The following is a 13,872-nucleotide window of genomic DNA, read 5'->3' as shown; positions in this document are numbered from 1 at the left end:
GCCATCAGTATCCACACTTAAAAAATAACAACAAAAACATTTAAGAAGGCAAAAAAAAGGGCCGGCCCAGTGGCTCAGGCGGTTGGAGCTCCAGGCTCCTAACTCCGAAGGCTGCCGGTTTGATTCCCACATGGGCCAGTGGGCTCTACCACAAGGTTGCCGGTTCAACTCAAGTTCCGCAAGGGATGGTGGGCTCCACACCCCCTGCAACTAAGATTGAACACGGCACCTTGAGCTGAGCTGACCCCCGGATGGCTCAACTGGTTGGAATGCAGGCTCTCAACCACAAGGTTGCCAGTTCGACTCCTGCAAGGGATGGTGGGCTGTGCCCCCTGCAACTAGCAACTGCAACTGGACCTGGAGCTGAGCTGCGCCCTCTTCAACTAAGATTGAAAGGACAACAACTTGAAGCTGAACGGCACCCTCCACAACTAAGATTGAAAGGACAACAACTTGACTTGGAAAAGTCCTGGAAGTACACACTATTCCCCAATAAAGTGCTGTTCTGCTTCCCCAATAAAATCTTTAAAAAATTTAAAAAGGAAAAAAAAGAGAAAAAAGCTATCCTACCAAATCATTTGTCATTCAAATGATTACTCAATGGGAGAGTGAAATGAGAACAAAAATCTGCTAATACTTTTTGATAATACTGTGAAAATAGTACATAATTATTTATCTAAGTTGTGAAACAAGATCAAGTTACACACAAGTGCTATAAATGAATTTTGTGGCCACTCATTCCAACTCAAGAACACGCCTTGCCCCACACAGATTTGGTGACTACAGATGTCAAAATGGATTCATTGGACAACGTTGCAGACTAGGCAACCTGAGAGCTGATGAAGCGTCACCAGCTACACCCGCTCTAAAGCCAACAACAGAAACAAAGGTGAAAACTCCACTTACCCGTTTAACCTGAGTCTGAAGGGCGGCAGGATTATCATAGCAAAAATAGCTGCCTAGAAAAAGGAAGAACAAATATTTTCTCATAAATAATACTGTCCATATAAAAGTTTCAAGTTGCAAATACTACTCAAATGGTGATTTAAATGTTTATACTAGGGGCTCGAGGACTAACACTGTAGGAACTTTTTTAACCATTTCCTTGTCCATCATTATTTTCTAAGTTGTAGCCAAATAACCCAGAGGACACATACCAAATCATTTACAAATATTAGTGTGCATATACAGCAAATATTGAGAAGCTGAATTAAGAAGTTAATCAACTACTTGTTCTTCCATTTTACTATCACCAGGCCTCATATGTCCATTATTTTATTAGCATCTTCATAGAGCAGCTTTATTTTCCTTATTTAAAGTTACCAAAACACACACAAACATCAAAAATGTCACAAATATCCTCAGCAGTTTCCCAGTAATGTTACCTGAGGTCACCATTTTATCTTGAGAACAGAGGAATGGAGTTTAACTATTCTGACTAAACCTATATTTGAATATAGAATTCTAATTCCACAAAAAGAATGCCCAAATCAAATAATTTAGCAAATACAGTGGCAGGAATGAAGAATTCTAAAGGATTAAGTTAAAACATAATTATAGTGTCTCTTGGCAGGTAAGAAAGAGAGAAATGGAGAGAAATCTGCCATTCATTCACTCAGATTTATTTTCAAAGTAATATAATTGATAGATTTGTGGTAGGCTTAAAGATAATACTGCCTCCATTTCTCCACTCTCTCTGTTAGTACATATTAGAAGCTAGAATTCAAAAGAAAAAAATGTCATTAGAAAGGTATGAATCCGGCTTCTGAAACCCAGGCAGGTAATCGTAATTTACCAAACATGATCTGTGTTAGAAGGGGCAATTTCAGGTGTTTTGTCTCGTTCTTTTTTGTTCCTAACCCAGCAACTTATGTCCCTGCTTTATCGCTGTAAGGGGTACCAGTGTCATGATTTAAAACTAATGGATGGGCATCATCTTTCCAAAAAGGGGTTGTGGGGAAGGGGGTCAACAAACTTGCAAAGAAACTAAAGCCCAAAGCATCCTTCATGCCTACTTATGCATCCCAACAGTAGCATAATGTTCCCAAACTCGTTGATTACACTGATTCCTGTGAGCCCCTGAAAAACACATCATTACTTTCATAACAAATACTGACATTAGAATATTCCTGAATAAATCAGTTGCTAGAACATAGAAAGATGTTTTAAAAATTATCTCAAGAAACTGCCTTCAGAGTCATCAGATTCCGTAAGTGACATCAACCCCTGCCCCGCCTACCGCAAGTCCAATCCAGTGTGATTGCCTCACAGTGTCAGAGCGGAAGAGTAAGAAAGCACATCTGCTCACTGAAGCTAACAGTAACACATACTCAGGACATTTTCCCAAAAGAGGATGAGAAACTTATAAAAGACTACCCACGAAATTACTGATTCAACAAAAGTCTTTGTTGTGCGGAGCGGTGGGGAGGAGGCGTAGTTAAAGCTTTCTGAAATCCTTCAAAACAAAACGCCAAGACAGTCCTTGACGACCTACAGATTCCTTCATGTCTATGGCCCCAGGGACTGAGTTGCTAGCCTCGGGGACTTCTTGGAGCAAAGGAGTGGGAACAAAACTCGCCCAGCTCAGTCCCCTGACTCCCACTTTCGGGACGCCACTGGCTTGGATGGGGACGCGAAGCGAAAAGGGGGCTGCAGCGAGAGGTGGGGGGAGGGGGAGGAGGGGGAGCAGAGAAGTCGGGGATTCCGTGACTACCCGCCCCACCCGCGCGGCTCACCAAAGCCCAGGAAGCACATCAGCAACAGCACCACAAGCCGGTGCGCCAGACGACTCGGGTCGCAGAGGGCCGGCAGCGCCCCGGGGGCGGCTAGGGCGGCGGGGGCATCTCTACCGGTCTCCTCTGGGCCGTTTGCCAGAAGCCCCCGCGCTTCCTCATCCTCGTCCTCCATGGGGTGGGCGCACACGGAGAAGCGACAGCGGCCGCAACTCCGGGCCGGACAGGGCTCACGCAGGCCAGAGCCCCGCCAAGGCTGCGGTCACGTGACGCGGCGGCAAGTCACGCGGGGCCGCGCTCACGTGATCGCGCGGTGGGCAGGGCTGCGGGGAGGACTAGGAGGAGGCGTGGTTGGGTCTGTTCTCGAGGGGTTACGTGTGTCTGTGGGCTGAGGTCCTCTGAGCGCCCGTCCTCGGCCTTCCGGCGTTCGCCGCGCTGTCTTTTTGTTTCCTGACCTGCTTACAAACACACGCACTGCAGCCCCGGAGCAGCTCCTCCAGGAGAGAGTGCGGGCTTCCCGTCCGGCCGACGCCGGCCTCCTGGCAGCATTGCTCTCGGCAGCCTCGTTGGCTGCTAAGACAGCTGATTGAGCACCTCTTCACGAGCTCTCTGACCTCAGAGTTCAGTTTCGTTGGGGAGAGCGACAGAAACTGACACGTTAAAAAAAAAAAAAAAAAAATGAATAGAGAACAGAAATAAGCACTGAATTCTATAGAAATGAAAGGGAGAACAGGTGAATAGTTGAACCCGCCTTGGAGGAAAGTGGCAGCAGAGAATGTGGGGAGCGCTGAAGCTCCCTGACGCTGATACCTAAGCTAGGATTAGTAAGAATGAGCCAGTTACTGTGCCTGAGCAGGTTATCTGGGGAGACGGTTAGGAAGGATAATAAACACGCAGGCATGAAACAGAACTGAATGTGTGTGTGTGTGTCTTGATCTGGGAATGAGAGCTAAGGAACCGAAGGGTAGAAAACACTAAGCCTGTTTCATGAGAAGCCATGCAAGGATTTTGAGCAGAGCAGCAAGAATGAAAGATGTGTTTTTAAAAATTCAATCTGGCAACACAAGCCTACCCTCACTTTCTGGGTGTCCCCAGGCTTTTCCAACAGAATGTTGAGGGTTGACAGGGCTAGAAGTTGAATAACCATGAGGATTCTTCAGTATTAGGAAGATTGGAGGTGGCAAGGGCCTACACTGGAGAAACAGGTATGAAGCGAAGGAGACAGAGTAAGTATTTAGGAGGTGAAATGGGGATGACTTTGTAAATAATAGCATATGAGGTCTGAAAGAAAGGAAGGATTTGAGAACATCTCCCAGATTTCTATCTTGGGCCCCCAACAGAGATCAGATTATAGGAAGAGAAGAGTAGGGGAGAGTGTCAGAGGAGATAGATCAGTTTGGAACATGTTGCCTTTGAGATGTCTATACATGACTTCTCCACTTTCCACCTCCCATTCTCTTTTCAGCCCCAAAGGAGGCACCCCCATTCTAGTGAAACTGTCTTGCCAAGATGACTAACATCTCCATCTTCCAATTACAGTGATCACTTCTCTGTCCTCAACTTACTCAACTTTTCAGCATCAGTTGTTTAGTTGGCAACTCCCTCCTCCTTGGCCCCCTTGACTTAGGCTTATCTTGTTTTCCTCCACGTGTACTGGACTCTGATTTGCTGTCTCATTTGTCAGCTCCTCCTCTTCTAGGTGAACTCTAAAAATTCAAGAGCCCCAAGTCCCTGGCCTGGGCTCCCTTCCACTCATTAGGTTCCATAGCTTTAAATATCATTGCTGTCCATCTCTGTTGTCCGACAGGTAGCCCCCACCACGTGTGGCTGTTGAGCACTTGAAACATGGCTAGTCCTAATTAAGATGTGCTGTAAATGTAAAATACCAGATTTCAAAGATTTACTTAGTATGAAAAAAAAATGTAAAATAAACTCACCATATTTTTCCTCCTTCCTTAGAGGTGAAGGGGGCAGGAAAGAAGAGGCAATGTTACATTTTCTAATTGGAACAATTTAAAGGAACCCTTTAACTTGGTGAAAGAAAAAATATAGGTGTATATACATATATGTGTATATATATGAGATCTGACAATTATGTTCACAAACTTGTTGCAGCTATGTTGCTAACCATTTTTTTATATCAGAGTGATTATTCATTATGAATTTGTACCAAATGGACAAACAGGTAACCAAGTTTACTACTTGGAAGTGCTGAAAAAGATGCCTGAAAAAGTTAGACGAAAACAACCTGAACTTTTCGCCAACAATTCATGGCTCTTGCATCACGACAATGCACCAGCTCACACAGCACTGTCTGTGAGGGAGTTTTTAGCCAGCAAACAAATAACTGTATTGGAACCCCCTCCCTACTCACCTGATCTGGCCCCCAATGATTTCTTTCTTTACCTGAAAATAAAGGACATATTGAAAGGAAGAAATTTTGATGACATTAAGGACATCAAGGTAATACAATGACAGCTTTGATAGCCATTCCAGAAAAAGAGTTCCAAAATTGTTTTGAAGTTTGGACTAGGTGCTGGCATCGGTGCATAGCTTCCCAAGGGGAGTGCTTCGAAGGTGACCATAGTGATATTTAGCAATGGGGTATGTAGCACTTTTTCTAGGATGAGTTCACGAGCTTGTCAGACCTCATACATATTAAGCAATGAAAATGTGCACATACTTATGAATTTTGAGGGGGGGAAAAAAGGATGGGAAAATGTTTTTTAAAAATCAGCTGTTGGAGGAACAGCTATGGGAAGTATACATAGACACTTCGTATTCAGGTTATGGATTTATTGTCTCAGCTCCAAGTTCATCCTTTTCACCCAGTCTACGAAATTTTTTAAATGTTTTTTTGCCAACTGGCATGATGTAAGCTTTGTCAGTAGATGGCGCAGGAGAAACATCTCAAGCATCTGGAAACAAGATTCCCACCCATTAACTGATAAATGTGGCTCACTGTACCAAACTGTTTGTACAAATGATGTGGTTTACACTGAACATCTGCTTTCCTTTGGGGAGCCTGGAATTTGTATATGTGCTCGATGCTGGTGTAATTTGAGGGTCCTGTGTGACTCTACTGGGAGAACACTCTTAGCTTATACCTTGTTTACTCCGGACTTCACCCAATGCACCTTTTCCATTTGCTGAATTTGCTCTGTATGCTTTCTCTGTAACAAATTATAACCACGACTACAACTTATGCTGAGTCCTGTGAGTACTTCTAGAGAATCATTGAACCTGGGGACAGCCTTGGGAACCTCTTGATATGGCCTGTTAATACTCCCAGAAATAAACTTACCCCGGATTTCAGATCTTCCTTTGTGGAGATATTTGAGAAGAAAGAGCCTTTGTCAAACTTTCAATCTATTTATAAAAACAAAAATAAGCCAATATACAATCTCTTAAGAATAATAGCAAGGAACAAGGAACACACTGGCTGGTCAAGGAAAGGCAATACAAATCTGTGCCTTTGGCCCATGCAAATTTTGTTTTTTTCCATGACTTTTGGACTTACTGTGTAAACACAGAATGAACTCAATAAATGCTTGTGTATTTAAAGATATACCTTATGCAAATGCAAAATGAAAATGGAATCTTTTCCACATTTTTCATAATTTTCCAAATGTTTAACTAAAACATCTCTTAAGTTAGCATTAGGGAGGTTTGGTGTTTTATTAATTATGCTGCCAACTACCTTTTTGATGAAGTAGATTCATTTTTGTCCCAAATTACTCTAACATTATCTAAAAATAAACATTTCTCATTCATTAACATGGACTCAGTTATAAATAATGTTCCTGTTATGAAATTATTTTTAATTTAGACTCTCTTTGGTTTGTATTAAGGTAGTCCTTAAATTAATTGAATTACGTCACCCTAGCTGTAACCGCGGTGGCAAAATAAGCATGAGACAATCCACATAAAACTAAACAGACCTCAAAGGAATTCTGTTGAATGAAAAGAAGCCAATCTCAAAAGGTTACCAACTATATGATTCCATTTATATACTATTCTTGAAATGATTAAATTATAGAGATGAAGAAAAGATTAGTGGTTGCCAGAATTGAGGACTAGGAAAAGGAGGTGGGTGTAAATAATAAGATAAACAAAATACGATTATTAATCGGGAGTATAGAAAGATGAAATCCTATATATCATTTATTTGAAAAATATTTAGCATTACACATTTGATCTTTTTCATTTCCAACCATATACAGTTTTCACCTTGGTGATGACCTTGCTGAGTGGGAAACATAATATCTTTAATACATGAGGTAAATCTAAGATGATGTTCAAATGGACTGTAGGTAACTGCTTATGTCAATAATAAATACAGTAGATTACTTTTAAAACCCATACTTTGGACTTTTTACTACAGATGCAATTGCTGACTTACCATAAATCAATGTACTTAAAGTGCCATATGATATCAAATGTTTAGCTTAACAGCATAAAATTGAACAGAAACTGTAAAACATGTTTTATGGGTATTATAAAACACGGAGCTGGAGGTCTCGCTTTTTTGCATTACTCTGATTCATCAAGCCCACTGAAAATTCCAGATAGCCAGTACACTTGGAAATTGAAAAGTAGCTTTCAGAGTTTTACTCACCTCAATTATTATAACCTCCAGGGACAGCATCCTGTGTTTCCTAATATGAGGAGAGAAGCACAGACTAGTTAGTGTAGGACCCAGAGAGCTAAGACATTCTTTCTATTTTTTTTTTTTCTCGCTTAAACATCAGACATTTATTTTCTTACAGTCCTGAAGCCTGAAGTCTGAGCTCAGGGTGCCAGTATGGTTGGCTTCTGAGAGAACTCTCTTCTTGGCTTACAGACAGCTACCTTCTCATTGCTCACATGGCCTTTCCTCAGTGTGGGTGCGTGTGTTTTTTAATTACTGTATTTTGCCATGTATAATGCTCTCCCATGTATAATGTGCACCCACGTTTTTTGGCTCAAACTTTCAGGAGAAAAAATCTTTAACTTTTTAATTCAAATTTTTATTTGTTTATATTTAGGTATTTGCTTTTTGTATTATAAGGGAATTTTCCATTTAATTTAACATATTAGGGTACAAGAAATTTTATGTAACAAATAATTACAAAACACCAGAACAGATACAAGTTGCAAGAAATTTTATGCACCGGTAATAAATTTATGATATTTATGCATCATAAAAGGCCAAGAACTCTTTGTCGTTGAAAGTTCATTGTAAGTTCAACAAAACCGATTATCGTATTCCAGAGTATTATTTTGCACGTGGATATTGTTGTTGAATTCTAGAGTTATACTTTTAACTCATAAGCGTAAATAAAAGAATTAAAAACATTTATGTAGATGTGGCATTAGTACTATCCATGTATAATGTGCATTCTTGTTTTTCCTTCACAAATTTGGGCAAAAAAGTGTACATTATACATGGCAAAATATTGTACATTGTTTTTATTTTTTTTTTTTTCAATTACACTTTACATTCAATATTATTTCAGGTTAGTTTCAGGTGTAGAGCATAGTGGCTAGACATTTATATAATTTAAGAAATGATTCCCCCCATAAGTCTAGTACTGACCTGGCACCATATTAGCCTCTTTTCAGATACTAAATGGTCCCACAAGGGGTTGGGGCGGGGGAGACTAGACTCAGCAGGATGGGTTAGTAACAAAAGATCATACTCCTCAGTCATCCTGTGGAAATTTGCAACAGCAATTGGTTATGGGATCAAGACCAGAAGGCAAATCAAAAGGAATTAACTGTAGTAAACACCATTGATGATGTTCCTGTTGTTGCAAATGCAGTCTCTTCTATTATAAAACTATGTGCCTCGTGGATCACTTCAAAGAATTACTTGATTCAGCCCTCCATCTTTATTTATTCACCCAGTCATTAGCTTCTAAGCTTAAACTACCTACTGCTCACTCTTAGCACTCCAAAAGTCTGCTACTTTTCCTCTTCAACCTCTGGAACCAGGAATTGAAGATAACGCCTTAGTATGTAGCCAGAGATCAATACTGAAGAAATGAAAACAGGCACTGAAGAAGTCTATGACAAGTTAATGAAGGGGTAAAATGGAATAATGAAAAATTTATTAACCCAACAAGAGGAAAGAAAATTTTTAAATAGAACACAAAGCAGGTGGATTAATTAGAAAACAGATAGTTAAGATAGTTGCAATAAACCCAACTATATCAATAATTAATATAAATTGAGTACATAGCCCAAGTAAAAAGCTAAAATTGTAATAATGGATAAGAAAATAGGTGCATTTTAAATATAAGAACACAGAAAGATTGGAAGTGAGAAGAGAGAAGAGCCACCAAGCAGATGTTCACCGCAAGGAGCTAGTCTAACATCAGACGAAGCAAATTGGGAGGCAAGAGGCATCAAAGCAGAGAGAGGGAACTGTTATAATGATCAGGGAGTCGATCCAACAGAAAAATAGCACAATCTCAAATCCTTACACACCTACTAACTTAGCTGCAGAATACAAAGAGTGACAAATATGAAATCCACTGAGGAAAGTCATCAATCAAGTTCAAACTTATCTGAAAAGTAAGTTACTACCAATTTTGAACTCATTATCACAAAGCATCTGACTTGCCAATGCGCTGGTTGGCCCTGAAGTTGCCTCAGGGGCAGGTGGGAAGGGGCAGTCGCTAGACAGTGAGCTGCATCCATCCCACAGGGTCTCTTACTCAGTGAGACCCCCTAGAAAGCATCTCCAGGCAGTTCACTTAGAATGCTTATGTGAGACTCTTGCATTCAATCTGCATTTTTCTAAATGAATTCAAGTTGCCATCAGCAGATCACCCAGCACACTGACCCAGCCTTGGGATCCTGCAGCTCCTGGTCTCATTGTCAAAGGTAAATGTCATCTGCAGCTGCATCTTGGTACCTGGACACTCAGGAGTTTTGGTCAAATACTTAGTACAGTGAAATGGCCCAGGATTAAGCTCTAAGGGATCGTAAATATATAGAGGATTTTTAAATGCTGGTTTCCTCCCCAGCAAGGAGTACATCACTTGCTTTTCCTGTGTCACTGCTAATTTCTGCCCCAAGAGTTATTGTCTTATGAGGATCATTTCACTCTCTCCATCCTGCTTGCAGAGTCACCCGGCTCCTGCCACCATAACATGCACTGTCCACTCTGGGCAAAATCTCAGGTCATACGTCATAATCTCTGCATGAGGATCCCTTTCTCTAGGAACAGGAAATTTCTATATCCACCCAAATTTCAATTTCAATTTCAAGTTTGCTTCAGAACCCACAACCTAACAATATGCAGTTGTTGTCTTTTCTTCTTGCATTGCAACCCCCGTAGCCAAAATCGTACAGGAAGAAAATACACAAAGGCAAGTTTGGTGAGTCTACAATTTCCTACTTATTGTTAAGAGTGCTATGGGGAATCGAAGGACTCTGGCATGTTATGGGATTTTCAGTTACTATAATTTGCCAGTTGTGAAATATATATTCATTTGTGTTTTTTCCCCCTTAAAACTTCTTTCTTATTAAAAAGGAAACAAAAAGAAGCATTCAAATGATTTCACATTTGATGGGTTTGTGAATAGTCACATACCTTCAGATGAGCGTCTAAAAGTATAATGAAACTAATCCAATAATAATTGGTTTCTCTAATGGTGCAGGCCAAATTGGGAAGGACAGTCAACCTAGAAATGTTATATCCTAAAGTACTTGAATATCAGAAATTAAAGAAATATATCTATCACTTAATCCAGTTCCTTTCTCTCACAAATTGAAGCCTTAGATGGATTGAGTAGGAATCCACCTTGTCAATCTGAGGGTGAAGAGCAAGCACATAGTTGGGAAAAAGGGCAGACGAGAACTAGGAGGTTGTGACAACACAGCTAACTATTCAAGTTACACATGTCATAAGTGGAACAATTCTTGGTGTTGACATGGTTCATGGTGAGGCCAAGGGAGTTGGATGCTGGAGGAGAAGAGAGGAGAATGCCTTCAGCCTCCGAAATGTCAAGGGTTTCTTCCCTGGGAAACTGAGTGATGAGGGGGCCAGCAGGGCCACTGCAGGTCTTTGCTGGGGGAGATTGTTAGACATGCCCCAGGGCCTAATGCGTGCTGGACAATTCATTCATTCACTCAACAGACGTTATTGAAGCTTCTCACTTTCTTAGATGCTTGAGGTACAGAGATCAAAATTGTAGGTCCTACTGTCAGGAAGCCCACAGCCCAGTGCTAGACATGGTACAGCACAGAATGATAAACACAATGAGGAAGGTGCAGGGCATTTTGGGACCCCCAAAGGGAGCATCTTTGCAAACGGTAGAGGGGTGAGAATAAACGAGCAGCAGCAGATGACAAAAATGAACACGCAAGAGAGAATCATGAATCCAAAGCAGAGATTTTACAAGAGGGTGTGAGACTCACTGTCCAGAAGTGGACAGTGGGACATGCTGATCATGGGGGATGAGCGGTCTTCATATCAAGACACTACAACCATCTCTTCCTCTTTAATCCTTCCTGCCTCCCAGACTCTAAGCCTTAAACTGAGGTGTCTCCACCCTGGCCCAAAGTACTCTCAATCCAGCATCTTCTAACCCTAATAAAAAATCACCCCTGCCCCTTAGCTATCCATTCGAACTGAAACTAATTCACAGTGCCATATGGAAGTTTGACTGTCTTACTGTTCTGATGACACCAGCCTTTTAAAGGACTTTTGCTGTGATAGATGTATTTTCCAAAAATGGCCACAAAATATTCCTGATTCTATGCGCACATCCAGGACTTTGCTGCTCCCCCATTAAGATGTAGAAGATATTTCCCTTCCCTTGAGATTGGGCTGGAGTTTATGACTTCTTCAATAAAAGGACCTACTTAGAACCACCCACCTGTACCCCTCACCTCCCCCCATCCATGTGCACCATTTTTTTGGTCCCCACTCCCATTGTCTCCTTAACATGGGGCTTTGGCCCCGGAGTTCATCCAATCCTTTCCCCCAGGAACACCCCCTTGCTCTTCTTTAGTCCCTGGGGAGCTCCCTTGGGTTCCAGCTACTGCCCTTTCCCCAGAAATCCCTGTAAGTCTGCCATCCCAGCAGGATCCCTCATAATCTGCCTCTAGCAGTTCAGGGAACAAACCCAGCCTGTCTTGCTAAGGATAGGGCTAGGGGGAGGATGCAGTAACACGCAGCTTGTTACTAACAAACATGGCAAGATATCATCTTGAGATGTTCATCTGTGGGGTTTTCTTTCCCTCCCTCACTGTACATTGACCACATGGCCTCATGGAAGGGTAAAGTTGATAGAGAGGGATTGAAAACAGCCTTGAATAGTCAATGCTGAGCTGTGTGACTCACAAGCCGCTTTTGAGAATCAAAAAATGAAGCTTGGGGCATGAAGCACATGGAGAAACATGGAATAAGGACAGAGACGAGAGAACTGCCAGATGGAGAGAACTGCCAGATGGCCGCACCCCAGTGCCTCCCAGGGAGAGCAGAGGAGGTCTGCTGGGCTGGGTGAGGGGAGAAGCAAGGAGGTGCAGGTGGGCACTGGAAGCCTGGGAGCACCTGAGAGCATTCCCATCATCATTCGTCCCCCCAGCAGGCCCTCAGGCAGCTGCATATCCCTGGAGGTGTTTGCTGAGCCCGGCCCACACTCCCCTGAATGGACATGCCCCCCATACACACACTGAGTCAGTGTTTCAGGACTCTCTGAGCCCTGCACATCTGTTAGCAATACTTTCAGCTACAAGCAACAAAAAAATATGATGAGCAGTGCCTTAAACACTAGAGGTTTATTTTTCACATGACATAAGAAGGCCAGAGGTGGGCAGTTGCTTCACAAAAAAAAATGCAGATTCCCCAGGACCCAGTTCCTGAGATTAGGCTTCAGTTAGTTCTGTAATGATCTCTGGGGACCTGTAATTCTAGAGACTTTCCAGGTGATCCTGATTTGCAACCAGATGGTTGAGCTACTGTCCTGAACTTGGGTCCTGAGCCTTCTGTGCTGTCCTCTCTTCTGAATTTCCAGAGTCCTTTAGCTTTCAGAGGAATCAACCGCACTACCAGTGAACAACTGATTCATTCTTTCATTCAAATGGTCAACAAACAGTAATTGCTCACCTTTTATCTGGCAGACACCAGCCTAGGGAGGCTTTTGCACTGGGCCTAGACACATGAGGATTCAGCAACATTCTCAAACTGGGTAGAGTACTTCTTTTTCCACTGAAGAAAGATGGGATCATTATGATGGATTGAACGCCTTCCTTTTGCTTCCGTTCCCTCTTGAAACCTCATTACAACAAAAAGATTTTCTTAAAGGCAACAAAATCCTCAAGGACAAAAATAAAAGAGAATGCAACAAGAATGAAGAGAGAGACATGAACAAAATTGTGGAAACTGGAAACAGATGGCAAGTGATGAGCAACTTAGAGACCGGGTGTGGGTTGCAGAGAGGAGGAAGGAAGCTAACGGACTGGCCCATAGAGCCCCTGAAATGCATAGGATTGGATGCACTGGGAACCTTTCAGGAGGTGGAGTGTTGCCTAAAAGGCTGTACTAAATTCAGGGGATCCCTAGATTGCTTCTCTACCCCACCAGCCAGGCGTCTCCCCCATCTGACAAAAACATGCTGGAGAAGGGGATTAATGGCAGGTTGGCATGCTGAATGAATGCTGAGATCCACCAGCAACTTTTCACCACTGCATCTGAGAGTCCTGGTGGCCCAACTGAGATACCTGAAACAGTAGACTGGAAGTTTCCTCTCTAGGGAAAATGAGATCATCAAAGAAAAGACTTACCGACAATGATTATTGGCAATCCTGATCAAATTCAGAGGAAACCAAGAGCACAAACAACAGAATAAACTTTCAGGAAAACCATAAATAATATCTTCCGAGAGGTAATAGAAGACAATTGCACCAATGAAAAAAGAACAGACTATTTATAGAACAAAAATGAGTTCTCAGTTTTAAAAAACAGAGAAAAAAATTCAACAGACTCTAAGCATGCTTTGGTAGGAAGCCACTAGAGGTTGTACTCCATCAAAATGAGGGAGTAAAGCAGGAGTAAAAAAAGACAGAATTCAAGAAACAGGTGTCCAACGGGGGGGTGGGGGGTGGGGAGTGGACAACACATCAGAGCAGGAGGCCAGTGGGCTCC

General features: G+C 42.1%; 1 protein-coding gene and 1 long non-coding RNA gene across 8 annotated transcripts in view; both read right to left on the bottom strand.

The window, feature by feature from the left end:
* Positions 1-3,066, bottom strand: part of MFSD1 (major facilitator superfamily domain containing 1) — a 42,862-nt gene extending 39,796 nt beyond the window's left edge. For 2 of the 7 annotated variants that reach the window (XM_074327012.1, XM_074327018.1), the window contains exons 1-2: positions 2,736-2,873; positions 907-959 (exon numbers count right to left, since the gene is read on the bottom strand). In XM_074327012.1, coding sequence (XP_074183113.1) covers positions 907-944 — 38 coding nt within the window. In that variant the 5' untranslated portion in view covers positions 945-959; positions 2,736-2,873. Of the gene's footprint in view, positions 1-906; positions 960-2,735 lie in introns of all 7 variants that reach the window. The other 5 variants (XM_074326998.1, XM_074327022.1, XM_074327000.1 and 2 more) reach the window with 5 other exon arrangements.
* Positions 3,067-5,781: 2,715 nt separating this feature from the next.
* LOC109447507 (uncharacterized) lies at positions 5,782-13,164 on the bottom strand. The gene is made up of 3 exons (XR_012494553.1): positions 12,835-13,164; positions 7,351-7,390; positions 5,782-6,101 (listed from the first exon to the last, which is right to left on the bottom strand). It is a non-coding gene; the product is annotated as an uncharacterized LOC109447507 (long non-coding RNA).
* Between the last annotated feature and the right edge of the window lie 708 nt (positions 13,165-13,872).

The sequence above is a fragment of the Rhinolophus sinicus genome, linkage group LG01 (genome assembly GCF_036562045.2).
Source record: "Rhinolophus sinicus isolate RSC01 linkage group LG01, ASM3656204v1, whole genome shotgun sequence".
Lineage (NCBI taxonomy): Eukaryota > Metazoa > Chordata > Mammalia > Chiroptera > Rhinolophidae > Rhinolophus > Rhinolophus sinicus.
Note: the sequence above shows the minus strand (reverse complement) of the source record. Positions and strands in the feature narration are given on the sequence as shown.